Source organism: Falco rusticolus, chromosome 2 (assembly GCF_015220075.1).
Source record: "Falco rusticolus isolate bFalRus1 chromosome 2, bFalRus1.pri, whole genome shotgun sequence".
Taxonomy (NCBI): domain Eukaryota; kingdom Metazoa; phylum Chordata; class Aves; order Falconiformes; family Falconidae; genus Falco; species Falco rusticolus.
This window is the reverse complement of record NC_051188.1, coordinates 88788272-88814903: the sequence shown is the minus strand read 5'-3', so window position 1 is coordinate 88814903 and position 26632 is coordinate 88788272. Positions and strand designations below refer to the sequence as shown.

Below are 26632 nucleotides of genomic sequence, written 5' to 3'. Positions count from 1 at the left end.
AACAGCAAATCTGCAACATGATTATTCCACTAGAAGTTTAAACATACTGCTTTAGAAAATACTCATTCATTAGCTTCTTTGAAACGGGATTGAATGTCAAACTGTCTTGCTTGCTGAGATATTTTCTGAGAATACAGAACAGATGGAAGTTCTGATACCTAAAGCCTGGTATCAGACAGCATCAGCTCATGGTGTCAAAGTTTAAAATGAGAGATTGTGTTGTCCAGCATATATAGGTCAGTACACTGGGATTAGACCATGTTTGCATTTGACCAGGTGTTGTATTGAACTTTTATCCCTTGGCACGTCTTATCCTTCTTCTCACGCACCCTTGCAGATTTATCTTTTTAGAATGTGTGCTGTTCAGAGCATGGACTGTCATAGTGCATTTATACAGGAGGCAACAAGTTGTGAGAACTGTCATCCAGTCTTGAAACTGAGTTGTAAGCCCAGAGCAGCCTACGGGCCATTTCTGTGTTATGTTTGCTCAACAAATCTGTAAAAGAACATTGGAAAAACAAAATGTTGCTGTAATGGAAAATTTGCATGTACAGTAATACAATACTGGCCATAAGTCTCAGGAAGAGAGCTGATAGTGCTGATAGTGTTGCAGGTTTGTACTGAATTAGTTTGCTAGTGTGAGAAGACTTTTTTTTTTTTTTTTCATTTACATAGAGCGCTTGTCTTTTGGCAGGGACAGAGGTGGAGAGTTTGTGTGGGGAAAGGTGGCTAATATGCAAGTTCAAAGAAAAGATTGTTCAGACTGAAGTGCTTATGAACTTTTCTGTTTCTTGAAGTAACGTGTCATTAGTCTGGCAAAGCTGGCTTTCGTTGTCATTAGTGGGTGGCGTGAAATCAGTTGGTAACTTTTGCCAGGCTGGCAATCTTGTGACTTCATAGGATTAATTCCTGAATAGTTGATCAGGAAATGGGAGGGCAAGAAAATGCAGGAAGAATGGAATTTAACAATATGCAAATGAGGGAAAATAAAAACAAGTTCATATGATAATTCAGGTTGGAAAGACCCTCAGGAGGTCATCTAATCAAAGCTAGAGTACTTCTGAAATTTTAAGCTGTTAAAGTGAAAATGTGAGCAGTGTTTCTCAAATGACAAATTCATGCAAGTCGTGACATCTTTTCATCAACGTGCATTATTTAGTGCATTATTTACATCATTCAGGGAAAATGCATGTGCCATTACTACTATGTAAAGCTTTTTTTGTTCTAGCTTATTTTCCCTCTCAAAACTCTAATGCAAATTTAGCTTTTTCGGTTGTCTCAGTGTTACTTCTCTTGTATAGTATATTATAACTTTGTTGTTACATATGGAGATTGGAAAGGAATGCATTTAACAATGGGTAAAAAACAAGTTTGTAATAGCTCACTGTTAAAAGACCCTTTCAGGAATGGGGGAGGAAACTCAGGGCATATCAATTCTTTATTAAGAGGATACAAACACTTGTACTCCAGAAATGGAAGGAGGGGGAGAGGCCTTTCAAAAGACACAGATATGCTAACAGAATCTTAAGAAACATCCACCTGTTCCATGGTGTGCTAAGGAAGAACAGTGTGAGTGAGGTAATAGAGTAATATAGTTTAATGTTCAAAGACGGCTTTTAAAAACAAAGGTAAACCATATGCAGGAAGTATTTGAACTGTTATTTCTGATGTTAGTTCGAAATTATCAAATTTTTAGTGAGTTTACACAGAGGTGGGAGTGAAAGACCCAGTGTGTTGTCTGGACCGTGACTACAGTGCATCTGGGGTCCTGGAGTGTAACACAGGAGTGAACTCTAGCAGGAATAGGGGGAGTAGCAGCACTAAGGTACCGTTCAGATCTTGCCTAGGATGTTATAACACTTGATCACCCTGATGAGAAAAGATTAATTTAAGTGACAACAGGTACAAAAGATGGCAATTAGAAGGATGAGACAAAAGGAGAATCAGTTATACCAGAGATGGCTATGGAAGAGCTTTGATTTATTTAGCCTGGTAAAATGGAGAATAATGGTAAGACCTTTTTGCTCTCTAAAAACATTAAAAGGGGATGAGCAGCAAAAAAGCTATTTAAAAGACAGTTTTAGCAAAAGAACAAATTTATAAATTTTAATTCATGAATATATTAGACAGGATAGTTGAGGGCACAGAGAAGCTCTGGAATAACCTACCAGAGTTGTTTCTGAACAGTAAGAATTCAAATTCTGTTTGAATTCATCAGACTTCAATAAACTGAATTTTACTGACATGGTAAAAGGCTATCCACCTTTATTTTGCTGACATAATTTTATGCTGATTTTGATAGTCACTGCCTCTTGGAAGAGTTTAATGAGAACTGGAGCTAGCAGGAGGCTATGGCACTAGTAATGTGGGGGATAAGTGAAAAGAGAAGATTGGAGAGCAGGGCTCTGGGTTGGGCCTTTAGAGGATTATTCAAGGAGTATTACAGTAACTCAGCTATTCCAGCTTAACACAAAATTAACTGTGAACAAGTGGTACCAAATCTGGCCAGCATCTCTACAGCAGGGGGTCCTTTTGCTGCCTGCAAGGTAATTGTGGAAGTAGTGGGGTGATCCCATTCCTGTGGCTGCCTTTTCTTTTGTTCCTCTCTGAGACACCTCAGTTTGCCTGGTTATGTACCTTATAAATCTGTTTTTAATAAGGAGGAGTCATCTTTCTTTTCATTGCAGTCATACCACCAGATGTGTTGTCATACAGCCCTTGCATCTGTGTTGCCATAGGGATGTGCAGGGCTCTCAAATTGAAATGGTGGTGGCACTCACCTGAGTGAATGCTCAAAAAAGTGATCTTTGCACAGTTGTGACTGTATGTGATTAAGAGCTAATATGCTTTAGAAGAACTCCCCTGTTCTGTGTTGTGCAGCCAGTGTTCCACTACTGTGGTGTTAAGGGTTGGTGTTTTGAAAAACTTAAAAGGCTAATGGCCATATTGCTCAGGTGAGCAGAGCACTTGTGAGCAATGCATTCAGAGTAACACAGAGTCTCAGTTTTGGCATAGTACTGTGAAACTCCTATTCTTCCATCATTAGCTGGAAATCAGAAAGGTGTTTAGCATACCTACCATGCACCCAAAGTTCTTTTATTCAGAATACCCGGCTTTGTGATAATGTGGAGCGAGCCAGTATTTATACAGACGAGTTGTTTTCTGCGCGTGTGCATCTTGGCCTTACCAGAGCCAAACTTTGTCCCTATGAACAGATACACTTAAGCCATATAATTTCCTCCTGCACCTGCTGCTAATTGTAGCTTCAATGGGTTGCACTGCTGCCAAGTTAGCAAGTCTTCACAAATCAATTTGAAAGCAGCCTTACTCCACTTAGGAACTTAGCAGCTAATCACTGCTGCTCATTTCTGCTTTCTGAAGGGCCACTTGAAGAGCAGATTACTCTGCAGCAAAGCATTCATTCACTGCAGTTATGACCAGACGCTTGTGTAATTGAGCTCAGCTCTGTGGAATAACACAGATGAATCACTGCAGCATACTATTTTTACACTATGTTCAGCTTGCGTTTGCAACAAGAACTTGCTTGAAGCCTGAGAGGGGTTTTTTTAAATTAAAAGAAAAAAAAAAAGGAGGTGGGGCACCAGTAATGTGAGCTAAAAGCGGTACATTGCCATCTGTTATGTTACAGCTATGGTGTGCTGCTTCTCTGAGGTGCTGCTTTGGCTCAACAGTTCAGATACACATTTGCATCCTAATTTGTAATGCTGTTCTGACTTCATAGTGGTGCTCTTGTACCAAGTTATGTTACTTTTTTCTGCTTCCATGTAGTCATTGATGCCATGGTGGTTGTTTCTCAATTTGTTGTTTTCCTATTTATAGCAGAGGGCCTTCTCATCTCCTACTCAGGCTTTGCAGCCTGAAAACTGCAGTGTTAGGAGAAGCAGCAAGCTTGAGTGCTCAGAGGGAGCAATTTCTGATGCTATTAATTTAAGGGAAAAGACCCAACAACCCCAAAACAAAACAAAAAAAAATAGCTTTGAGCTTACTTAACTGTTCATGTATTTTGTTTAAGTTTTATTCCAATTTATGGTGACTTTGTTTAGTAAGAAAAAAATTACTCTAGTGGTATGTTACACTGACTATGTATAATGTGCTGAATTTAGTGCACTGTCCAGTGAAAATACACTTTTTAATTTAAGGGGCCTCTAGGAATTTTTGTGTAAGAGTAGTCTTGTAGCATAGATATTGCATAACGTAATAACAATAATACATAACAGTGGTGCAGCTGGTTTGTGAAGTATTACAGGACAAAGCATACATATTACAGGGTAGAGCATAGTATTTCAGCCAGTACCACAGCATTGTTGCGCAGGATATTATAATTATTTAGAAAATGATGGTAGTTATTCTTGGAAACTGACAAGCTGTGCATGTTGTGGAAAATCATTATTCTTGAAGAAAACAGATGTGATACTTTCAGTAAAGTTGTACTGAACTTAAGGCTGTTTTAACTATCTTTGTTAGAGATATGTAAACAAATTTGACTACTTTCTAGTAAAACCCAAGTTGCTCAAAATGAAAAATACAGTACTGTCATAGAAATGACTCTGTTCTAAGCTTGTAATAAAGTAAACAGCTGGCAGATGGTTGCGAAGTCAGCTCTTTTGGGTGCCTCTCTGAAGTGCCGATATCCTAAAGCCTGCAATATAAACGGAGGAACTGTGTGCAGTTACAGGGTTACGAGCTCATTGGGATCATGGATGGTAGGGTAAGAGGTAGTTAGAACAGGCTGGGATGTCAAGGAGGGGGATTCCCTTTTACATGTCAGAGCAATGGGAGTGCATGGAGCCCTGCCTAAGGGTGGGCAAAGAGCTAGTCAGGAGCTTATGTGTTGGGATTAGAGGTCAGACTAATGGAGGTGATATCATGGTGGAAAAAGGAAAGCCAAAGCCCACCTGCAGTTGAATCTAGTGAGGGAGGCAAAGAGGGATAGGAAAGGCTTCTATACATACAGGAGGACTAGGGGAAAATGAGGGCCTGCTGCTGAAGGGGCCGGGATGTGGTGATGAAGGGCATGGAAAAGTCCAAGATACTCAGTGTCTTCTTCACCTTGATCTTTGCGGCTGAGTCCAGCCTTCAGCAATCCCTGACCCCAAAAGGTCAGAAGGAAAGGCGGAAGGAAAGAAGACTTGTCCTTGGTGGAGAGGATCAGGTTAGGGAATGTTTATAAACAAATTGGGCAGACATAGGTGTGTGGGTCCTGATGGGATGAATCCATGAGTGCGGAGGGAGCTGGCCGATCTCACTGTGAGGTGATGCTTCATTATTTTTAAAAGGTCATGTTGATCAGAGGAGGCTCCTAAGGACTGGAAGAAAGCTAATGTCAAAGCTGTCCTCAAGATGGGCGAGGAGGAGGAGATTCCAGGGATCTAGAGGCTGGTCAGCCTCACCTTGAGTCCTAAGAAAAGGTGATGGGGCAACTAATTGTGAAAACAACTGCTTTCCAGACACACAGAGCACAAGAAGGTGCTTGGGAATGTTCAGTGTGGATTTACAAAGGGGAAGTCACGCTTAACCAAGCTGGTAGCCTTCTGTGAAGAGACGACTGGCTTGGTGGACAAGGGCAGAGCAGCAGCTCTTGTTTATCTTGATTTCAGTAAGGCTTTCAACACCGTCTCCCATAACATCCTCGGAGACAAACTGATCAAGTATGGGATAGGTGCGTGGACGGCGAGATGGACTGAAAACGAGCTGCAGAGCTGGGCTCCAGGGGTTGTGATCAGCAGCACATAGTGCAGGTGGAGGCCAGTCCCTAGTGGCGTACCCAGGGCTTGGTACTGAGTCCAGTCCTGCTCGGGTTGTGTGTTAATGACTTGGACGATGGTGCAGAGTGTACCCTCAGCCAGTCTATAGGCAATCCAAACCAGGGAGGAGTGGCTGATACACCAGATGGGTGTGCTGCTGTTCAGAGGGACCTCAACAGCCTGGAGATGTCTCAAGACCTCCAGGAATCTCATCAAGTTCAGAAAAGGGAAGTAACAGGTCCTGCACCAGGGGAGGAATAACCTGAGGCATCAGTAGATGCCAGTGGCTGACTGGCTGGAAAGAAGCTTTGGAGGGAAGGACTTGGTGGTCTTGGTAAACGTGAAGTTGGGCAAGAGCCAACAATATACCCTTGTGGCAAAGGCAGCCATGGGCACCCTGGGCTGCATGAGGCAAAACATTGCCAGCAGGTTCAAGCGAGTGGCCCTTCCTCCTTTTGTAGCCCTAGTGAGACATGTATGGAGAGCTGCGCTCAGCTGAGCTCTCTGGTGCGTCCGTACTGGAACGAGTCCGGCACAGGACCACAAAGATACTTAACAAAGCTTGGAGCATCTGTCATGTGAGCAGAGGTTGAGACACCTGAGACTCTTCAGCTTGGCGAAAAGAAGGTTTAGGATGAGGGATTGGTAGTCCAAACCTTATCATTGTGTATAAAGATCTGATGGGCAGGAGTAAAGATGACCCGGGCAGACTCTTCTCATTGATGCCCAAAGGAGGACAAGAAAAACAGGTACCGTTTGAAACACATTAAAATTATCAGAACATAAACTGCTGCTTTACTGTAGGGGAGGTCAGGCACTGGCAGAGGTTGCCCAGAGAGTCTGTGGAGTCCTGTCCTTGGGGGTGTTCAGAACCTAACTGGTGACAGCCCTAAGCAACCTGCTGTAGCTGACCCAGCTCTGAGCAGGTGGCTGGACTTAGACAACCTCTGTAGATGCTTTTCCGCCTCAGCCGTTATGTGATTTTTGTGGTGGTCTGCAACCACCAATCATCATGAGTATGTGTGAAGCCTGTGAATTTACAGAACATTTCTGTTTCCTTAGCTATTAAGCTTGTATGTTTTTTGTTTTGTAATGGTTAGTATATTTGTAAGTCAATTCTGTAGAAACTGTTCATGCTAAGAAAATCTGAAGAGATTAAATACAGGTACTAAAAAATTCTCACTGTCTTTAGATGGTTATAATGAGTTGCAGAATTGGTAATATATGATCAAGCCCATGATATTAGACATGTATGCTATGGCTGGCCTTTATTTCATTAGCTTTGTTATTGGACAGAATGAATATTCAGTTGGGAGATACTGAAAAAATATCATCTTTGTTTTATGTAGAAAGTGGAAAAATATTATGCCTTTGAGATCCCAGATGTTCCAGCAAAATCTGAATACTTAGAAGTTAAATATTCGGTGAGTATAATTAACCTGTTTTCTTACCCAATTAAGAATTTTATGATTTTACTAAAAACCCCAAATTTTAAAACTTCAGGATTTGAACTTTAATAGCTAGTGGCTGTACCTCTGTTGTAGTGTGTAGTTAGTTGCTTGTGGTCTTATAATTTAAAAAAAAAAAAGCCACAAGCTTGGGGTATCATTTGTATGTTGTTTAGTCCTTAATAAAAAAAAATTACTATCAGGTAACCTTAACATATGCATTTGTTAGTGTTAGCTCTATTTGTGTAAATAAAGCATGAGAGGAAGAAACACTTCCTACAATTACTACATTCTTCCTACCTTCTCCCCCAATTATAATTTGCTTATTGATTTACAACGACCTATATTCCCAATTATCCTGCTTTATTTTTTATTGGCCTGCCACCGAATCAACTGATAAGCCAAGCAACTCTTTAGTTTACTGGAACAGGGCCCAAAGTACTGTAAGATGTTTTAAATTGCTTACTGCCCTTAAATGTTTTGTTGAATCCATGTCCAGAATATAGCTGATATCTCTGCTTATAATGGCTCTTGCAAATAGCAGCTGGGTGAGAAAGACTTCTGTTGAAGGGCTGTAAGCAAGGATGGAAAAAAATCCTCATAAGAATGTCAGTAGCTGGTTTTCATTAGCAAAAATACTTGATTTAGTTTCAAGTGTAAGAGACTCAGCAGCTTGGGTCAGTTGCTGGGATAGTGCCTTTTTAAGCCTTTTTTTAATGCTAGTTCTAGGTACAAAAGCATCATCCCATAGGGATTTTCTAGCTATCTCAAATTTTTCTTTAGTTGTGCAGAAAACTTTATCCAGTCCTTGTATGACAGACTAGTTACAGCTGTAACTATTTCAGTTTACAGCATGAACAGTTTTTGTATTAAAATGGGTCATCAAACTTTGTTGTAGTCTTGGCTGATAATACTGTCTTAGATCCAGTATGGATAAAGAACTCTTGCTTTAGTGCATTTTTACATTACTGTCCTGATTTTGCTATGCACCTATTCAAGTCAATAGTGTAATTTCTTTGATTACTGTAAGGTATTACAGGTTAAGGCTTTGCTTGTGGGAAATTACAGTGATGTTAGGTATTGTGTAGTTTTCTTAAGGTGCTATCTGAATAGAATGTGTCGACCTTGAAGACTTCTGTGGGGTGAAATGACTCGCTGCTTTCTGTTACTTGCTAGGCTGAATTCCCTCGGCTTCCGCAAGATCTGAAAGGACAAACATTTTCACATGTATTTGGAACTAACACCTCTAGCCTGGAACTTCTCTTGATGAGCAGGAAGATCAAAGGACCATGCTGGCTGGAAATAAAAAATCCACGTATGGTGGTTTGCATGTGAAATACTTGGTTGCTGGAAAACACACATAATTATAGATCGGGGGAGGAGGGGAGATTGACATTGTACTGATAAATCATTGTTTTGTAAATTAACCTTGCAATTTATCTGTGTAACAATTTGTACTAGATAATGAAACTTATTCTTTCTTCTTTGAGAACTCTACCCATATAAAGTTGCAGACTGTACAGATGAGGTTATAGCTTTGGCAGTGAGAGAGAACTATGCAGTGCCTAGTAGCTACTCTTCAGTACACACCCTAAAGCCACTTCCAGAGTTATTTTCCTAGAAATGTATTCCTCTTTCTTCTCTTGATAACTTAATGTTTGTGCTTTTTCTGCAGATGTATCTTTTTAAGGACAAGCTGGTGCTAGATGGCTTTTTTGTTTGTATATTAGGGTGGTTTTTTTCTGGTGCTTAGAAAAGTTTGTGGTACGGAGCTTCTTTAGTTTGAAATCCTTTCCACGTCATGAGTGGCATGCAGTGTGGGCTGTATATTCCCAGGAATGTAGGGAAGTTGATCATACTGGTCAACAGGCACATCTGTTAGTACAAACTCCTTGGGGCACTTGGTTCGACTGTAGAATTGAGAGTATGAACACTGACAGTGGGAGGATTCTCCTCTTCAGCACCGTGCTCAGTCACTGACAAAGCTGATACCAGCAAGGATTTTGAGCTAGAACAGACAAGACAAATCCCTGACTGCTGAAAGATGGATTAGCTGTGCTGGGTTTTCCACAAGACATTGGCAAGCAGCAGTGTACTTTCTGGCAGTAACTTTAAAGGCCTAAGAATGGTTTTTCATCTGCGCTCTTTGCCCAAGAGCTGACCTTGTATTTCTTTGATATTTTCTTTCTTCACCTGAAGAGTCCAGAGCTGTTTTGTTCCTCATCTCCTACATGTAGGACAGATGTAATGGCAGTGATAACCAACAGTTCAGGCAGTATTCAGTTTTACTTAATGCTTATGTGCATTATTGGCCCCTTAGGAACTACCTTGCCTGAGCTCAGATGCTGACTCCATGCCAGAGTGAAATGGTAATCGAAGGGAGCTCTTTTTTCCCATTTCCATATCTCTACTACAGCGTTCAGGTTCCAGAGAGAGTCTGTATCTTGGTATCAGAATTGCTCGTTTCAGAGCTGTAGCATGCCTGCTCTGTTGAAAACTGTCTTTTAAGATGGCTAGTTCTATTTATGCAAATTTCTGTAGTGGTTGCACTGGATTTTGTGCCCCAAAGCTGGGTGGTTGGGGTTTTTTTGTGTTTTGTTTTGTGGGATGGGTGGTTTGTTTTTTGGTTTTTGTTGAGGGGAGGGTGTGTCTAGTTTGTCAGAAGGTTCTTGCTTTCTTGTGTGGCTTCCCTTCCACACTTCCCATAGAGGGTCTTGGAAATAAGCAAGTCTCAAAACATTTGATCAGACTTCTACAACTTCCTCAAAAACTGCCATTGCTATTCATAATGAACCTGCCTTTGCAATTTGAGTGTCAGAGCTAGATAGCAAGAGAGCTTTTATAGAGCAGTGGTCTCCAGACCTGTTAGATAGCACACCCCTGTCAGTAAAAAATTGAGCATGTACTCCTAATACATATTTATTTATTTATAAACTATATACATGTACCATTGTGCTAAATATTATGTATGTTGTAAAATAAACACAAAAATAGAATTGAAAAAAGGACGAGGTATTTGAAATAAATACTTTTAAAAGGATTTATTAATGGTACAAAAAATATTTTCTTCACATCCCAATGGATTGTCTTATGTGCCCCATTTTGGAGACCACTGCTCTGTACAGTGCCAGCTGAAGCTCTGGGTGTTAGGATACTGGAGATGAAAGAAAAGAACTGTTAAGCAATTGATTGCCTGTCTTCCTTTGGAGAGATCATCACTGTTTTATAAATGAATATATTTTAGTCAGTTACCTTTTTGCATTTAGAGCAGTGTTAATGAGAGAAGGTAAAATATATGGGTTTCCAGAGAGGAGTCAATTTTGCAGGGAGTAAGATAACTAGGTCTACCACAGCTGTCTTCAAAAGGTTAATCCATCAGAAGTGTAACCTCCACTTCTTACTGCATGTAATGTTACCTCATCAGCATCTTTTGTGAGTGATCACCTTTTTTTTTTTTTTAAAGCAAGTGAAGAATTACAGACCAAAAAAATTCTCAAATTATAATGGGTGCTTAACGTGTCTTTTTTCTCCATCTAGCTGTATAATTTTTTAGCTCTTGTACATTTTATGTCTAAATAGCTTTCTGTGGCCTCTCTTATATTTTAGGATAGCTTATATTACCAGGGTAGGATGAACTCTTATGATATTCCCCATCTCTTTTATTTCCATAATGGTGTTTCTGAAGGACTATATCTAAATGAATTAATTATCTGGTGCATTTCAGTCAGTCATATGTTTTTGTTCTCTTTTGATCAAAATTCTTTTGATTAGCACTCTGGCTGCCTTTTCTGTAGCATTTGAGAAATTTCTGAGTATTCTTTCACTTGTATTAGTTTAATTTTTATGAAGCTGCCTCCCTTTGGACTGGCTACAAGATTAGATGCTAAGAGGTAGTATATTAATTTAGGTGGAGTTATGTTCACTTGGCTTATACCTTTCTCACTATGACTCTATAAAGCTGCCTGAAGTATTTTTTTGCATTACACATCTTCCTGACCTTGATACAAATCTTCTCCCTCCTCTTTGGTGTTGAAGAGCCCCTGATGTGACTCTGTTTCTGCTTGGGAATGTGGGCCCAGGGAGTTACCAAAAATTGGGTGGAATTAGTCTTGGACTGTCCCGCTAGGGCAAAACATTAAAAAGACCTACTGTGTGCAACAGTGCCATTAGAGAAGCCTTACCTGTTGTTTCCAGAAGAATGACGGTGGCTTGTGTTGTTTCTTCAGAGCCTTCAAATCAGTCGGTCACCTGGTGTAAGGTGGAGGCTGTGGCCATGAAGCCTGGCTTGGTGAATGTGGTTAAAGGTCTTTCTCCTCCTCCTCCTCTTGTGGTCATGTCTCTCAGCATGAAGACCACTCAGAACCCAAAGACTCACCAGAATGAGGTAAGTCGTCTTCTCTCATTCTGGTTTCATTTTGTTCTTTGGCATATACTAAAATTTTTTTAAGGCTTGGAAGAACTTCACCTGCTAAAACATGTTTAAATATATTTACTGTTGTATAAAATTTCTGTGCTGTAGGTTTTTCAAAGAAATTTTTACTGGAGTCTCACCAGCATGATAACTGTGTGTTCAGGGGGCCTGTTTGGTGACAATATTTACTGTGACAGTGGATCCTACGTATTTTTTTGAAGCATTCTGTTTTTTCTGTTGTGTGTAATAGTTATAAATGAGACTGTCCCAGATCAGCTGTTAATAGATTATTATTATTTGTTTGGTAGAGATAATCATAGGTTCTAGGTAAAACGACTGGGTTTTTCTGCTGATAAAACTAATTTTGAAATAGAATGAGAATTTTGTCTAAATCTTACAGTACCTGCTATTCTTCTGTGAGATCTTTCCTTTCTTCAGAAAGGAGGAGAGATGTAGGTGGCCACTCTCAGTTGTGGACTGCAGTTCACAGTGTGTAGTTAGGCACATTTATCTGTTTTTCAGCATGTGTCTCCCTAGCTTAGGAAGAGATTTAGTGCTTACTAATAGGATAGGATACTATTTTCTGGGTAATTGAATGGAAGAAAAATTAGGCTGGCAAATTTTTGAAGCAGAACTAGTCCTGTTGTTGAAGTTAAAATTATTTTGGGGGCAGTATGGAAAATTCCTGGTTTCTAACCAATGTATTGAGACATATGCAAAGTACCAACAGGACTCTGCTTGACAAGATGTTTCGAAGGCCTGCCTACTTTGTCTTCTGTTGGATTTTCCTGACCAGTGCATGAGAAACCAGTACATCCTTCCTGCCAGCAAAGCAAGCACAGAAGCACCAATAACGCTAAGAGCTTCTAAACACTGAAACCTCTTGGCTTCTTGGCAGTCTTGACTGCTTGCCCAAGGGCAGCCCTTCTGGAGACGAGGCTTCTCTGCATGTTCTGTCCTGCTCATATGTCCCCTGCACTTCATAGGGAATCCTTTTAATTGTGGGGTCTGTTCAGGTCCAGAAAAAATTTCATAAAAGCAGAGTTTTCCAAAATGATTTATCTTTCCTTTCAGGTTTCTAAGATAATTGCTTAGGAGTAAGTTCTGCTTTATTTCGCTTGAGATCAATTGATAACTTTTCTTTATTTAGCTATTTCTGGTTGGAATAGTTGGAATTAATTTTAAAATGATCTTTTGTAGAAACAAGAGAAAAAGATGAGGAAACTTTAAAAAAAGAAAAAAGGAGGGAAGAAATGGATACTTATAGTAGTCATGCTTATGAAGTTGTGTGTTCTGTATCTTCTTGGTATAGATTGTGGCTGTTGCAGCTCTGATTCATCAGAAATTTCCTTTGGATAAGGCTCCACCGCAGCCTCCTTTTCAGACACACTTCTGTGGTATGTACTTGAAACAGTTCATGAGTAGAAAAAAAATTCCTTTAGAGTTTTTCTTTTGTTATTGTGGATTTTCGGTAGTGGGTTTGTGGTTTTGGTTGGTTGGTTGGGTTTTTTGTTAGGCTTTTTTACTTAATTTTGTCACTCCAGCAATAACAGCTTAGAATAGGTAAGTGACAAAGTTTCAACTCCCAGACAGGTTTTTCTCCCTGTTTTTAACTTCACTGATTACTGACTTTATATTGAAGACTATTGAAAAAAAAAAAAATAAATCTTAGTTTGAGATGATGCAAAGTAACCCTGCTTTGTGGAGTTTCCTATCATTTTTATTAGTTTTTCTTTATCATGTGTTCTCTTGATTACTTTCTTCACCCATTATTTTAGACCGTTTATTTATTGTCACTTAATTACTTTTCAGTTCTTCTGAACGGAAATAAAAAATAAACGTTTCATTTATTTATAAACACCTTTTCTTGGGAAAGGAAGGTCTCTTGCAGCAGTGTCATTATAGTAAGATCAGCTAAACCTTCTGATTCAGACCCTAATCAGAAATGAGGAAGACTATTGAATGCTTGTAAGAGGAAGTTTTTTGGAAGCTCAGACCATAGCTGTAATCTCCAACAATAACCTCAGATATGGCTGATTAAAATTGCTTAAGATAACTGGGTAATGAGCAAAGTATTAAAGACAAGTATTCACACAAGGCTAGCTTTTTAGAATTAAAAGTTAGTTTTGCTTAGTTCCCTTTGTTGTGGATGGATGCTTATGAGGAGAGTACAATTAAAACCTTGACTGTAAGAACAAATATAACTTCTTTTGCAGTTGTTTCCAAACCGAGTGATTGCATTTTTCCTTATGATTTCAAAGAAGCTACTAAAAAGAAGGTAATTTCATTTTGTTAGCCTTCTGATTGCAGTATCCTTTAACATAGGAACTTCATGTTTCTGTGGGTAAGTTATGCAAGAGAAATATTCAATGAATGGCATTATTATTTCATTAGTTTTCCACTCTGCAAACCTAAATCCAGGTATTTTTCTCTCTTGCTTGTAAAAACAGAGGTGTGTGCTCTGTGTGGTTCAGTACTGCTGCTAGTTGTGCTCATAAAATAGATGGAGTGTCGGACAAGAGAGTTGGAAAGGTTTTGCAAAGAGGCTAAAATTGTGATTTGTTTTCATTGTACTTGACCATGTACTCGTACTAAACAGGGAGAATTTGTTTCTTTTATTGGAGAGTAAAGTCTGTCAGAATTTAGAAGACACCTTTTCTAAAGGGCAGTGGGAGAGCTGACAGAATAATAAAGTATTTAAACCTGGTTTTGTTTTTCCTCTGTTTCTGTGTGATCTTAAGCCTGTGAGTGAAGAATGCACATGGAGCATTTTCCTGGTGTGCTTGATTCTTAGGAGGCTCTTAAAATATCTCCAGACACCTGCATACAAAAGCAAAATGGAAAAAGGCCTCTGAGAAAAGCTTTCTATGTCTATGGGAGTGAGAACAAAAAGCCTTGAATTATAGAAGGAAAGGGAGAACTCTGCGGTGCTTTATTATTGTCTTGTAACTAGGAGGGGAGAGGAGATGTTATCATTTTAAACTTATTGGGTCATTGAAATCAGTGCTCTCTTCCTCCTTTTAGAATGCTAAAATAGAAATTGCTGCAACAGAGAGAACACTGCTGGGATTTTTCCTTGCGAAGATTCACAAAATTGACCCAGATGTTGTTGTGGTGAGTAGGTCTGAGACTTTAGAGTTAAATGAAAGCATATTGTCAGTTCTTCAGCTTTGTTCTTCTACTTTTGTCCCCTTATAGGTTTATTAATGTTTATCTTAGGCTGCCATGTGAATTGAATTTGCTTATAAGACAGCAGGTGTACTTTGATACAAAAATGATACAGAATTTTCCCTGACAACATTTTATACATCCTATAATTTCCCATAAAACCTGAAATAGGCAGTATTTCCGTAGTACCTGAAACAAGTATTTATTTTTTTTTTTTAAATCTTTACTCGCAAAGACAAAACACAGCAACAAAAAACCCCTTGTGATTTTCTGGAAGAACGGGAGTTCTTGGTATACTTAGGAGTCTCTTTTAGTTCAGATGCTCGTATATTTGTGTCACCATTTAGATTGTGCTTACGCTGTAAATCAAAATGACAAACTATACAAATCAATGGGATCTTAGCAAAGTTCTTTAATAAGCTTTCATATGTTTTGTACTATATTGGCAGCTGAGGATTTAGTATAATTACTCCTTTTTTGTTATGTTTAATTAATGTAGAGTCCTGATTTTCATTTAATGAAATTGTGAAGACAATTTGAAGTTGATTATAGATTTGAGGTTGGTCACATACAACTTGTTATTTTTCTGTATGTAAATACAAATAGTGAGCTGTCAGATTCCTGATGTTTTCAGCTCACTGTGGCTGGTGTTTGCCCTACCAGCTGATGAGCCTTCCTGGTTGTTACGGGGAGGAATCACAGGAAACACAGCAGCCGGTGGTTTTGAATTGAAGATGCCAGTAGTAGGGGTGTGAGAGCTCTGATCCTAAAAAGAAGAGAGCTGTGTTAGTGGAGTTAATTTGCACCTGGTTTAATTAAGTGCTGTTGAAAACCAAGCTGTATCAATATAGGTAGGACTATGGCTGTAATGCTGCTGCTGATTTTAAGGAGCTTCTATATCACAGTATTGCACTACACAGATGTATCTGAAATGGTGAACCTGCAGATCCTGGTGGCTGACTGGTCCACACAGGCTCATGTTCAGGGTAGCATTTTGCTTTCAGCTGAGGTTACAGACCAATGTCATCAATGTCCTTAGTATTATTTAAACTTTGCAAATATTACTGAAGTACTTTTGATTTGTAAATATTGGTTGCAAGGTGTGCCAGTCCAGATTTAACAGCTATGCCTGTTGTAGTATCAAAGGAAAAAAAAAAAAACCCATAACATTGTTTTGTCAGTATTGAGGCTTTCATGGATGGTGAGAAAAGGAAATATTCGTAGCTAAGTTTATATGCTGTATAAAGAATGTTGGTGGGGTTTTTTTCTGGAAAGCTTTAAATCCTAATCTCTGGTATCAAAGCATAGAGCTGAATTGTGTGTGCTATGAGACAGTTATAGAGCTGATTTTGGTATTCTGCTGAACAGCATTGTTAGTGTTAAGACTAATGAGTACTGTTGATGAATGTTCTCTTAGAAAGTGCTTTCTGTAAGAGAGATAATGCCTCAATTAGTTGGAAAAGAACACAAAGGGCAAAGGAATACAGAGTGTGTGAAAGTAAGTCTTTCAATTTGCATTTGGTGTAACCTTTTTTTTTATTTTTTCTTCTGCAAGGGTCATAATATTTATGGGTTTGATCTGGAAGTGCTGCTTCAAAGAATTAATGTGAGCAAAGTCCCTCACTGGTCCAAGATAGGTCGACTGAGGAGGTCCAATATGCCAAAGCTTGGGGTAATAAAATTGCTCAAGTCTTTTAAGCCCCTTTATGTTGCATGTGATTAAAAATGAATTAATTTTGCTGAGAATTCGTAAATGTGGCACTGATGTATTTTGACTGTTGGTCATGTGGAATTTCATGTGTCCCAGATCAGAAATGATGGGTGTTTATATGACTTTTATTACAGTAATAAGCTAAACTAATTTTCAAGTTAGGCTAATTTAGTTTACATATCTCAACTAGATGATGGTAATGACAGATTAATTGCAATAGTCTTTACTGTAACAGTCTTTGTCTGCTGTAACTGTAAAATGAGAAAATGTACTTTGGATTGATTGGTGAATCATCTCATAGAGAGCTGCTGAGTTAATAATTCTGTAGTTCTTAGTACATATTTGTTCAGAGGACAAAGTGTGAGACTTGGAGTACTGAAGTGCTGAACGTGGTCATATTCTTGCCTGTTCCTGTCCTTCGTAGAGGCCAAGATGAGTGTTTGTGTGTGGTTTGTTCTGTGACCTTTCTGTCCTCCAAAAAATGTCTTTGGAGGAAACCCAAAATCCACACCCATGTTCTTGTTGGGACTATTCTAATTATTAAAGCCAAAAAACCCCGTATTAATGGTATTGAGTATTTAGAGTATTAGAGTATGTAGCGACCAACTGACTTAACAAAATACATGCTTGTAGGACTCAAGTAATTTGTTCTCATGTTTGTATGTTTCATTTTGTTTGGGTTTTTCTCTCCTTGTGTGATATCGTTAAGGGTCGAGGAGGGTTTGCTGAGAGGAATGCTGCCTGCGGTCGAATGATCTGTGATGTAGAACTTTCTGCTAAAGAATTAATTCGTTGCAAAAGTTACCACTTGTCTGAACTGGTCCATCAGATATTGAAAACTGAGAGGATAACAATTCTACCAGAGGAAATTAGAAATATGTACAGGTATGTTCCTGAATCATGTTTTTAATCTTTCACTGGAAAGTAGAGGGGTTCGTTTCCCACTATACAATCTCATGCTTGCTTATTTGATTTCTCATGGAGATGGTGACTTTGCATACTGGTATTTGGAAAATGAAGTATTATTTTAATAGCATTTTATAATGTTTCAGGTTACTCATGGGTGGTAGCTTATTATGTGTGAAGCAAATTGATTTTTGAGAGCATTGGTTTAAATACACTAATAGGATATGCAAGCTTGAGTTTTGGGGAGGGGTCAGTTAAAAGGGCTTGCTATATAATTTGACACTGGTGTGCTACAGATACCATGTTTTCTATACAGCATATAGGTCTAAACTACTAGAGTGCAAAGGAGGCTGATTTTACTTTACTGGGCCATCCCTCTTCTTTTCCCAGTGATTCTTCTCACTTAATGTTCATGCTGGAAAACACCTGGACAGATGCCAGGTTCATTCTCCAGATCATGTGTGAGCTGAATGTTCTGCCACTGGCTCTTCAAATAACAAACATCTCTGGGAATGTCATGGTATGTTTTTATTACTTTTTGCTTCCCCACCCCCCTTGTCTCACAAAAACAGGTCTGTGTTTGATTTGCTAGTTCTAATTTGTAAACAGTAATTGAGAATGTATGATGTATAAATCTTTTTGCTATAATGAGTGTGGGAGTTCAGTGATCTAGTCAGGTAATGTAAAACTTCCTTAAAAATACCACATTTGAGTTTTGTGCATGGTGATGATACAGAATAATAGTTATGTTAGGTGAACTTATAATTAGTTGAAGGATGTTGCGTAGTCTATTTCTGCGTGTCAGTGTTTTCTATGCTTTGCTTTTAATGCTTTTTTTTCCACTCCTTTCTATAGTCAAGGACAATGATGGGTGGACGATCTGAACGTAATGAGTTCTTGCTGCTTCATGCTTTTCATGAAAAAGACTACATAGTGCCAGACAAACAAGTTTTAAAAAAGCCTCTGCAGAAGCTGGTGGGTCCAGTTTTTTCTCTTTCCAAAAGTTTTTATCAAAAAGGAAAAAAAAAATTTCCATTTTTTTGCATACTATGTTTCTGTAAGAGCATGGAAAACCCAAAAATGTTAGATGTAACATATAACTTAATGTTATAGCTTACACTTAATATCTTTTTTTGTTGAGTTGATAACGGAGATAGGTATGGCTTAAAGGGACAGTGTAACACCTTTTCCATTATATCACAGATGTACAGAAACTCAGTTGTTCTTTTAGTTGAAAACTGAAATAAGCAAAGTACTTGTCTGTGTAGGGGAACATTAAAGAAGGAGATAGCGTTGCACAATAGATGCATGTCTGCCCTACAGTTATTTTGCTGATGAACAGTATTTCAAGTATAATTTGTAAGATGGGTGATATGGGAATGTGGATAAAATATCTAGGGGTATTTAAAAAAAAAAAAGCCTTTGGATAGTATCTGTGTAAATAATATTTCTAGAAACATCTATATGTATGTTAGCATACAAATTAAAATTCAAGAATGTATTTGTATTTTGCTCTATTTTACTTTTTAGTTTTTCTTTCAAAAAAGTTCCACAGCAAATTCCAAAGCAATAAATTCTGTTGATTGTATTGTTGCATCAAAGCAGTGTTGGAATTTTAAAGAATTCAGAATAGCATTGAACAACTAGAAGAAAAATTCTTATAACAACAAAACAAATAGCAGAATTCTCTTTAGATCAGTAATAATATTTTTATTTGTTTTATTAAAGCCCAGCTATTGTATTTCCAAAACCTGCATTTTATTTGGGCAATAATACTACTTCTGGGTCATGAGTTGATTTTTTTTTTTTTTTTTTTCCCTAGTGTTGACATTTACAGCCAGCCAGAACATGCATACTCGTACTATGTTGAATGATGACAATTCTTTAAGGTCTTTGCAATCTCTTGTTAGCAGTTTGTTCCTATAGGATTTGACTTGAATGCTGGTTTGACATGTAGAGAGCTTTAATAAGTATCATGATGAAAACACCATGTTTTGCATGTATTTTAAAAGGAACTCTGCACTGGCTCCTAATTTCACGTTTAATTTGCCAAAAATAACTCCTCCAACAGTACAGAAATCTTGGAGGCTATATAATGACTTTTTTAAATGCCAAATGTAGGTGGATGAAGATGAAGATTTTGAAGATCAGAATAAATCAAAGATAGGGAAAAAGAAAGCAGCATATGCTGGAGGCTTAGTCTTGGATCCCAAAGTCGGTAAGATGTGGCAATTTCCTTCCTTCTGTGAAGTTGGAGACAGGTAGGTTATATTAATACAGAGAAATGGTAATCTGTATTTTGGGGGAGTTTGGTGTGGTAGTTTGGAGGGGGAAGGGGATTGTTGTGTACAAGAAAATTCCCAACATTTGTTGTAGAATTATTCATTCTTGGACCATTTTTCTCTTAGCTTTTTTGTGAGAAGATTATGGTCTTGCAAAGAATTAGGACTGTTTATCTGTGTATAATTTTCTAATGGACACGTACGTTTTCTTTCAGTTTCTCCTCTATGTGGGGAAAACTGTACAAGTGTCCTATAGTAACACAGAAGCTATCTGTTCAACTCTGGTGAGTTAATGGGGTTGGATCGTTCCACTTCTGACAGCTTTCTATGATAGGCAGTGGTGCATCTCAATAACTACTTTAAAGGGATTTAGATGCTGGAAATGTGGTACAATTTCTTACTGTTAACTTAAACGTTAATTGTGGAGTTGGATGAAGTCCTTAGGGAGACCGAGTAATTATGACTTTTGTTTTAAACTCTGTTTTAGGTTTTTATGACAAGTTTATTTTGCTTCTCGACTTCAACAGCTTGTACCCTTCAATTATCCAGGAGTTCAACATCTGCTTTACCACAGTGCAGCGGCTGTCATCAGAAGCACAGAAAAAGGCAGAGGTTTGTGTGCTTTAACTTGTGACTTAGGTTTCACTGTCTTAACTTCAGTGTGTTTTCTGTGAATAGGCTTTGTAAAAATCTGTTCTTTTCCACTATTTATTGTTTTGGGGTTTTTTCTCCCCTCTCACATGTAAAAAAATTGATTCTTGTTTAAAGGTGCATCATAGTAAGTTTTGAGTTGAGACTTTTTGAATATTGTATGTCTTGTCATTTTCCTTTCAGTAATACTTTTACAGAATCTTGGTAAGTTCTCTCCCATCTAAATAAAATTGGTTTCTTCATGAAACAAGAGTTTCAGTGAGGCTCTGTTGTCTCTTTTCAGTCCCAGGTCCTCCTAGCAATTTCTGAGCCCTTTGACCAATTTTGTCCTAACTTGGTAGAAGCTTCCTAAAGTGAAGTTGACACAGAATTCATGCAAACATACCTGAATGAGGGAGACAAAAGCCTTGTGCTTCTGCTTGTGGGAAAGGATGCAATACGAGCTCAACCCTTATTAGACATCAGGAAAACTATGTGTGTGTCTTGGGGGTGTGATACTGTGACTATGTCAGCTGCAGGATCAGCTTCATGGAAATTCTTGGTGTTTAATAGAGCATTAAACTGTATTAAACACAACTGAAAAACTTCCTGAAGGTATAGTTCCACATACTGTTTTCTCAACAGCTCTATTGGCCATGACTTATTTGTGGTTGCTTATTATTTCCTCAGCTGTGCTGGCACAGCTTTTGGTGAAGCTGTGCTGTAAACTGAAGCAGTGAGCTGGTTAGGTCTAAAGGTTAAACCTGAGGTTTTTATTTTTAACTGGTATCAGCTCACAGGTCAGAATTAGTGTGTTGTGCAAAAGTAGTTATGGGACGTAGTTAGTTCCATAACTGAAATATCAGCACCATAGCAGAAATGAGGAAAAAAGTATGTGGGACTTTCAGTAAGTTCCTCCAAAATCTCTGTGGATTTACCTCACTTACTTAAGTGTGCTTCAAACTGAAGCATATAATTTTGTCTTCTGTCAAGGTATGATACTTAATCAGATTTTGGTGTCATTCTCATTATGGTTCTTCCCAAAGTGCTTTACTGAACTTGCTAACCTCATAGAATCTCTATTGTCCTTTCTTTGTATATTTCTGTCTGTTTCATTGAGCTTCAAACTTCTTTCCATTTTTGCAGAGCAGCCATTTCACTGGTTATGCTAACATGAATGTCTGCTTTGTTTGGTTATTTTGCTATAATCAAGAGTTGCCTGGGGTGAAGTTCTCATTCTGCTGCTACTATTGATTCCTCTTTTTTGTCAGTTATCTTATTCAACGTATCAGTTCCATAGGTGCTCCATTTTACAGTTCTGAACACCAAAAATACTTAATGCAATATTAAGAAATAGGATGGATTTTTTTAACATGAAAAGAATTGCTTCTGTGTGTGCTTTTCTGTATTTTTATATATATATACACACACACATATATATATACACGCACCCCTAAAAGTGAGGGGGGGGGGTGTGTGGTGTCTGGATTTATATATATATATGCACAAATGTACATACATATATACATACATATATATATATCTCTTTAAAAAAAAAAAAAACACATTAAAAAAAAAAAAAATTCCTGCTACTGGTCTGTGTCTCTCTTGGATTTCTCCCAGAATTAGGATTAATGCCTGTCCCCCAGAAATGAATAAGTAATATAGTTAAGTACTACAAAAAATTTCTCAAGCTTGTTCTAAACTGTGTGATACCAGCTGTGTGGTTTGGGTTTTTTTTCCCCCTCAAGCTTTTCATTTAACACATCAAAATCTAATTTCAAGCAAAAGAATGATAAGCAGTGGTGATCATTTGACAGGTTGAAGAAGAGGAGGTAATTCCAGAGCTTCCGGACCCATCTCTGGAAATGGGAGTTTTGCCTAAAGAAATCAGAAAACTGGTGGAGAGAAGGCGCCAAGTTAAGCAGTTAATGAAACAACCAGATTTGAATCCTGACCTTTATTTACAGGTGTGTTTTATGGAACTCCTTTGATTTTCCTTCCAGTCCCCTTAAGTGTCCTGATCAGCCTTGCAGAATAGGGATGATTAGTAGTGGGAGCGATTGTCATGTCCTTTACTTGTAGCCCACTATTGCTGCAGACGATATAAAAAGCTGTGAATGTAATTGTGAACGTTAAGTTCTGTTCTCTGGCTATGGTTGTATCATTTTTGCTGGTTATGTTTCTTTTCAGTATGATATCAGACAGAAAGCTTTGAAACTCACTGCTAACAGTATGTATGGCTGCCTGGGATTTTCCTTCAGCAGATTCTATGCCAAGCCTTTGGCTGCTTTGGTGACGCATAAAGGGAGAGAGGTAAGTCATTCAACAGGTTGTACACACATGTAGAAAGGGTGAATTTAAGCCATGTACTTTTTCATTTAATAGGAGAATGATCTTGGTTTTGAACCTTTTCCAGAATTGTGGTTTTTATCTTACTTGTACTGCAGAAGTTGGGGAAAAAAAAAAGAAACTGGTGTCTAGAAAAGAATCAGATAAATGTCTGTAAAGACAAGTTGAGGCTCTAGCTAGGAGCCTTGTTTTGAATTAAACTGCTTGGTTTCAATGGGCCAGATAATGGTGACAGAAAAATCAAGGCTGCTTTCACGTTTTCCATGAATTTCCAGTTCTGCTTGATGGATTAGTCTTTGATTTGGTGGTATGCTTCAGCTTTGGATGAGCTTGCCTTTGGCAGGACTGTCCTGTGGCCTGGTATGTTGAGCTCACAAAATCCTCAGGTTTGTGGCAGGGCTGATGAATCATATGGTGACAGTGTGTCTCAGGGCCTTATTTGCAGAAACTCTTTGTTCCTTAAAATGAAGCTTTACATTAGCTTCAAGAGGCCTTAAATCTTCAATCTTGAGAGTTGCCCTTATCTTTATGGGCAAAACTGCTCTTGCTATTGATTAGGGTGGCAGCTGAATGCAGACCACATCAGTTTGGTCCCAGTGGGAATATTAATCATTAAAGATCCAAAACGTACTACTGATATACAGTGTCTGAAAACATTTTTTAGTGATGCTTCATATTGGTTCTTTATGGGAGGAGAGTACCAAGCATGATTCTGCGGATGTGGCAGGATGGCTGGTCAGCCTTTGTGTTGAGCAGGAGGATGGATGAGTTCACATCTGTGTTCAGAGGCACATAATCCCTGCGACCTGAGGGCACAGCTGTCCTTCTTGTGGACTACCCAATGCACTGAAGGACCATTTACAATGCCCAACTGGTTGCATAGGGGCATTTTGTTTCGGATAACACATCTTTGTTTTTAGGTCTTCCCATCTAAACAGTTCTCTAGAGACAACACCACATTTGTTGTCCTCCCGCTTTATGTAACCAGTATGTTTAACCTTACACACGTTTAATGAGGAAGTAATTTCTAGGTTTGGTAAGAGCAAATATGCTCTCCAACCATGTGAATTCAAAAGTTAAATGTTTCCTTTAAGGAAGTAGCGTCTTTTTTTTTTGGTGGTGCTCTTTATCTACAGGGTTGGCGTGAAAAGCAGCTGTGTAATAGTTTTATATTTTCTAGCAATGGTTTACATGTCATGAATTTGACTTTTTGGGTTTGTTTTTTTTAATGATCTCCATTAGTCATATGAAACACCTGTCACAAACTGGGTATTGTATGGAAACGAGCTTTTGAACTCTGTTAAGGGGGAGAAATACTTTTGTTTGCACGTACAGTTTATTCTAATTGTCTGTGACTTAACAGTTATAGATAATGTTGCACAAAACTCTGGTGTTCCTGCATTATGTTCCAAAGTGATGGTGGAATGGGAAAATCCTAAACAGGTAGTGCAGGATGCACTAGGGAGCACTTTGAGACACTTTTTCTTATATACTTGATTATTATTTTTTTTGGAAAGGATGTCTTACCTCTTAAATTCTGGTGGTGGTAGGCATGGGCTTGCTTCTGCCAAGCCTTTGCACACATTTGAATCTCCAGTTTTTAGTTGCTCTGAATTTGGGGAAAAAACTCATTACTATGGCACAGTGTTACCTGGAAGTATGTTGTACCCAGTGCAGGTCTAAAAGTTCCTTTATGACATGGGGCTGCTTGGAGCACAGCAGAGAGATGCCAATGGGAGTCTGTGGGAGTCGGTCTGCATCTGGCAGCACTAGTGCTGAGCTCAGTAAGACATTACTGTCTCAGTAGGTCTCCTGCATGCAGTACAGCACCTCCCATAGAGCTAAAACTATTGCTTTTTTTCCCATTCTTTGAGGTGGATTAGTATTCATTACTCTGGATACTGTGGAGACAACAAACTTTTGAACAAAATTTGAGAATTTTTCAGCGTGATCTGTAATTTTATGCATCTGTGTAAGTGTGATAGATTCTGATGAAATGCACTGTATATGCTCTGTTCTGAAAACTTGTATTTTGAAGTAAGTAGTCAATAAACAGATACAGCTTTATTAGTTCCTTGGTTTTTCAGTAGTATTTGCCATAAAAGACACAAGAGGACACCTTTTGTTTTCTGGGGTTTTTTTTAAGGTGAAATATTTAATGTGGAAAAATACTGCTTTAAAATTTTGTATTAGTCTTTCTATTCATATGTTTCCTTTTACCACTAAAACTTAAGTATAAAACTTAAGTATAAAAATGTAAGAGGTGAACATTAAGTATAAGGAGATTTGGGTTCTCTATAATTAAAAAATAAGTACTGTGGAAAAATGTCATTGATCTAAATTTAAATGGCCTTTTATGATAATAATATGATAATAAAAATTATTGTATTTTTTAACTGCTGTGGAGGGACCTTAGTAAATGCAGGTAGGCTTGTAGATGTCTAAGCAGGAAAAATACTGTGTGGGATGAAAACTGAACTTAATATTTGCACTAACACAATTACAGTTCAGTTGTAATTCTTAGCAGAATAATTGAAAGTGGAAATTACATATTTCAAGTTGAAGAAGTTCTTGAAGTTCATCGTAGCATTAACTTTTCATGTAGCTGAGAGAGAATGAGTTTTGATGACTTCGGTAAATTTCTGCTTTCTGATTCTATGAGTGAAGACGCTTTCACTGAAGCTATAGAAGACTGAGTATTTCAAGCGGCTAATGCTGAGTGCTATGTACTACCTCTTGCGGATTGCAACTTCTTTGTGGTCTGGCAACGCCAATGCACTAGAAGTAGTGGAACTGCCATGGCTTTCTATAAGGAGGCTAAAATTCCTTGTAATTACATATTGCCATTTAAAAAACTTGTTTATGCTAGCCAGATCATAGTGCTAGGACAGAGTGTCGTCTGTAAGAGCTCAGTTCTCTTCAGTCAGCCTTAATGAGATGTGAGCGAGTGCCTGACCTTTATTTTCCGTAAGTCGTGCGGCGGAATTGTAGCAAAGCCTTGCAACTCGGGCTGTGTGTAGGCTGGATCCAGCGGCGGGGCTACCGTGTGTCGTCCCGTGAGGTGCAATTTATGTGGGTAGTGTAGTAATGGTGGTGAGTGTTCACTAGATGGCGATAGAGACCTTGAGATCATTAATCAATTAAGACTCATTTTTGTCACAAAGTGTTTTAAACCTTGGCTATCAGGTTTTTCAAGCGGGTCTTCCTTGTTTTTTTTTTTTTTTTTTCAGTTGTTGTAATCGCTAGTAGGGAAGGTAGGGCATATCAGTGGGAATTTGCCAGAATTTAGTTATTGTATATCACAAGCTGGTTAAGTTTCGATGTATTTTGGAAGAAAAAACAAGGGCAAAAATTTAGGGTAGGAGGGATTTAAAACTATAGCTCATATCTGTTCAGTCTTTTTCAAAAATGTAAATGTTTTCCTGTTTTGATCATTAGAAACACATCGGTTCTTGTTCTTACAACAACAAAATAGTTCTTTCTGCTTTTGCAATCCAAGTGTTACATTATTGATCTGGAATGTGTTAAAAAGATTCCTGGACCTTCTCTTCCCCCTGCCCCCCCCACCCCTGGTGTTACTAACCGTTTGCCTGGACATTGCTCTTGTTGTAACTACAGCAGTTGCTTGCATGGAAAAGTAATAGGAAAATATTTAATGTATTTTTAGCTGTCCTTTAATGTAATTTAACAACTGGAAACAAGATGAGTCGGGGTTGTACAACCAGCCAGCTTTGCACTAGCAGGCAGCGTAAGGTCATGCCTTTCCAGCCTCTTTAAAGGACAAGTCTTTTGATGAAGTGTCAGTTGTCTTATTTCCCAAACGCAGGATGCCCTCTGCTGCAGGATTTTCCTACAGGACAGCAAAGTTGTTGAGAGCATTTTATTTGTAGGCAGCTTGGTTGCTAATGGCTGTCACTCAAAGCTGAGGCCTGTTCCAGGTACTTGCTTTTTTCCACATT

The 26632-nt window shown here is 38.4% G+C and overlaps 1 protein-coding gene and 1 non-coding gene across 3 annotated transcripts in view; both read left to right on the top strand.

Moving 5' to 3' along the window:
• Nucleotides 1-26632, top strand: part of POLA1 (DNA polymerase alpha 1, catalytic subunit) — a 204035-nt gene that overhangs the window by 14001 nt on the left and 163402 nt on the right. For both annotated transcript variants that reach the window (XM_037377112.1, XM_037377111.1), the window contains exons 13-26: nucleotides 7115-7189; nucleotides 8390-8528; nucleotides 11440-11597; nucleotides 12937-13021; nucleotides 13841-13902; nucleotides 14649-14738; nucleotides 16348-16464; nucleotides 17213-17388; nucleotides 17800-17929; nucleotides 18265-18384; nucleotides 19531-19627; nucleotides 20179-20303; nucleotides 22142-22291; nucleotides 22515-22637. In XM_037377112.1, the coding sequence (XP_037233009.1) occupies nucleotides 7115-7189; nucleotides 8390-8528; nucleotides 11440-11597; nucleotides 12937-13021; nucleotides 13841-13902; nucleotides 14649-14738; nucleotides 16348-16464; nucleotides 17213-17388; nucleotides 17800-17929; nucleotides 18265-18384; nucleotides 19531-19627; nucleotides 20179-20303; nucleotides 22142-22291; nucleotides 22515-22637 (1647 nt within the window). The remainder of the gene's footprint in view (nucleotides 1-7114; nucleotides 7190-8389; nucleotides 8529-11439; nucleotides 11598-12936; nucleotides 13022-13840; nucleotides 13903-14648; nucleotides 14739-16347; nucleotides 16465-17212; nucleotides 17389-17799; nucleotides 17930-18264; nucleotides 18385-19530; nucleotides 19628-20178; nucleotides 20304-22141; nucleotides 22292-22514; nucleotides 22638-26632) is intronic.
• Nucleotides 19884-20014, top strand: LOC119143917. Its single transcript, XR_005102885.1, has one exon.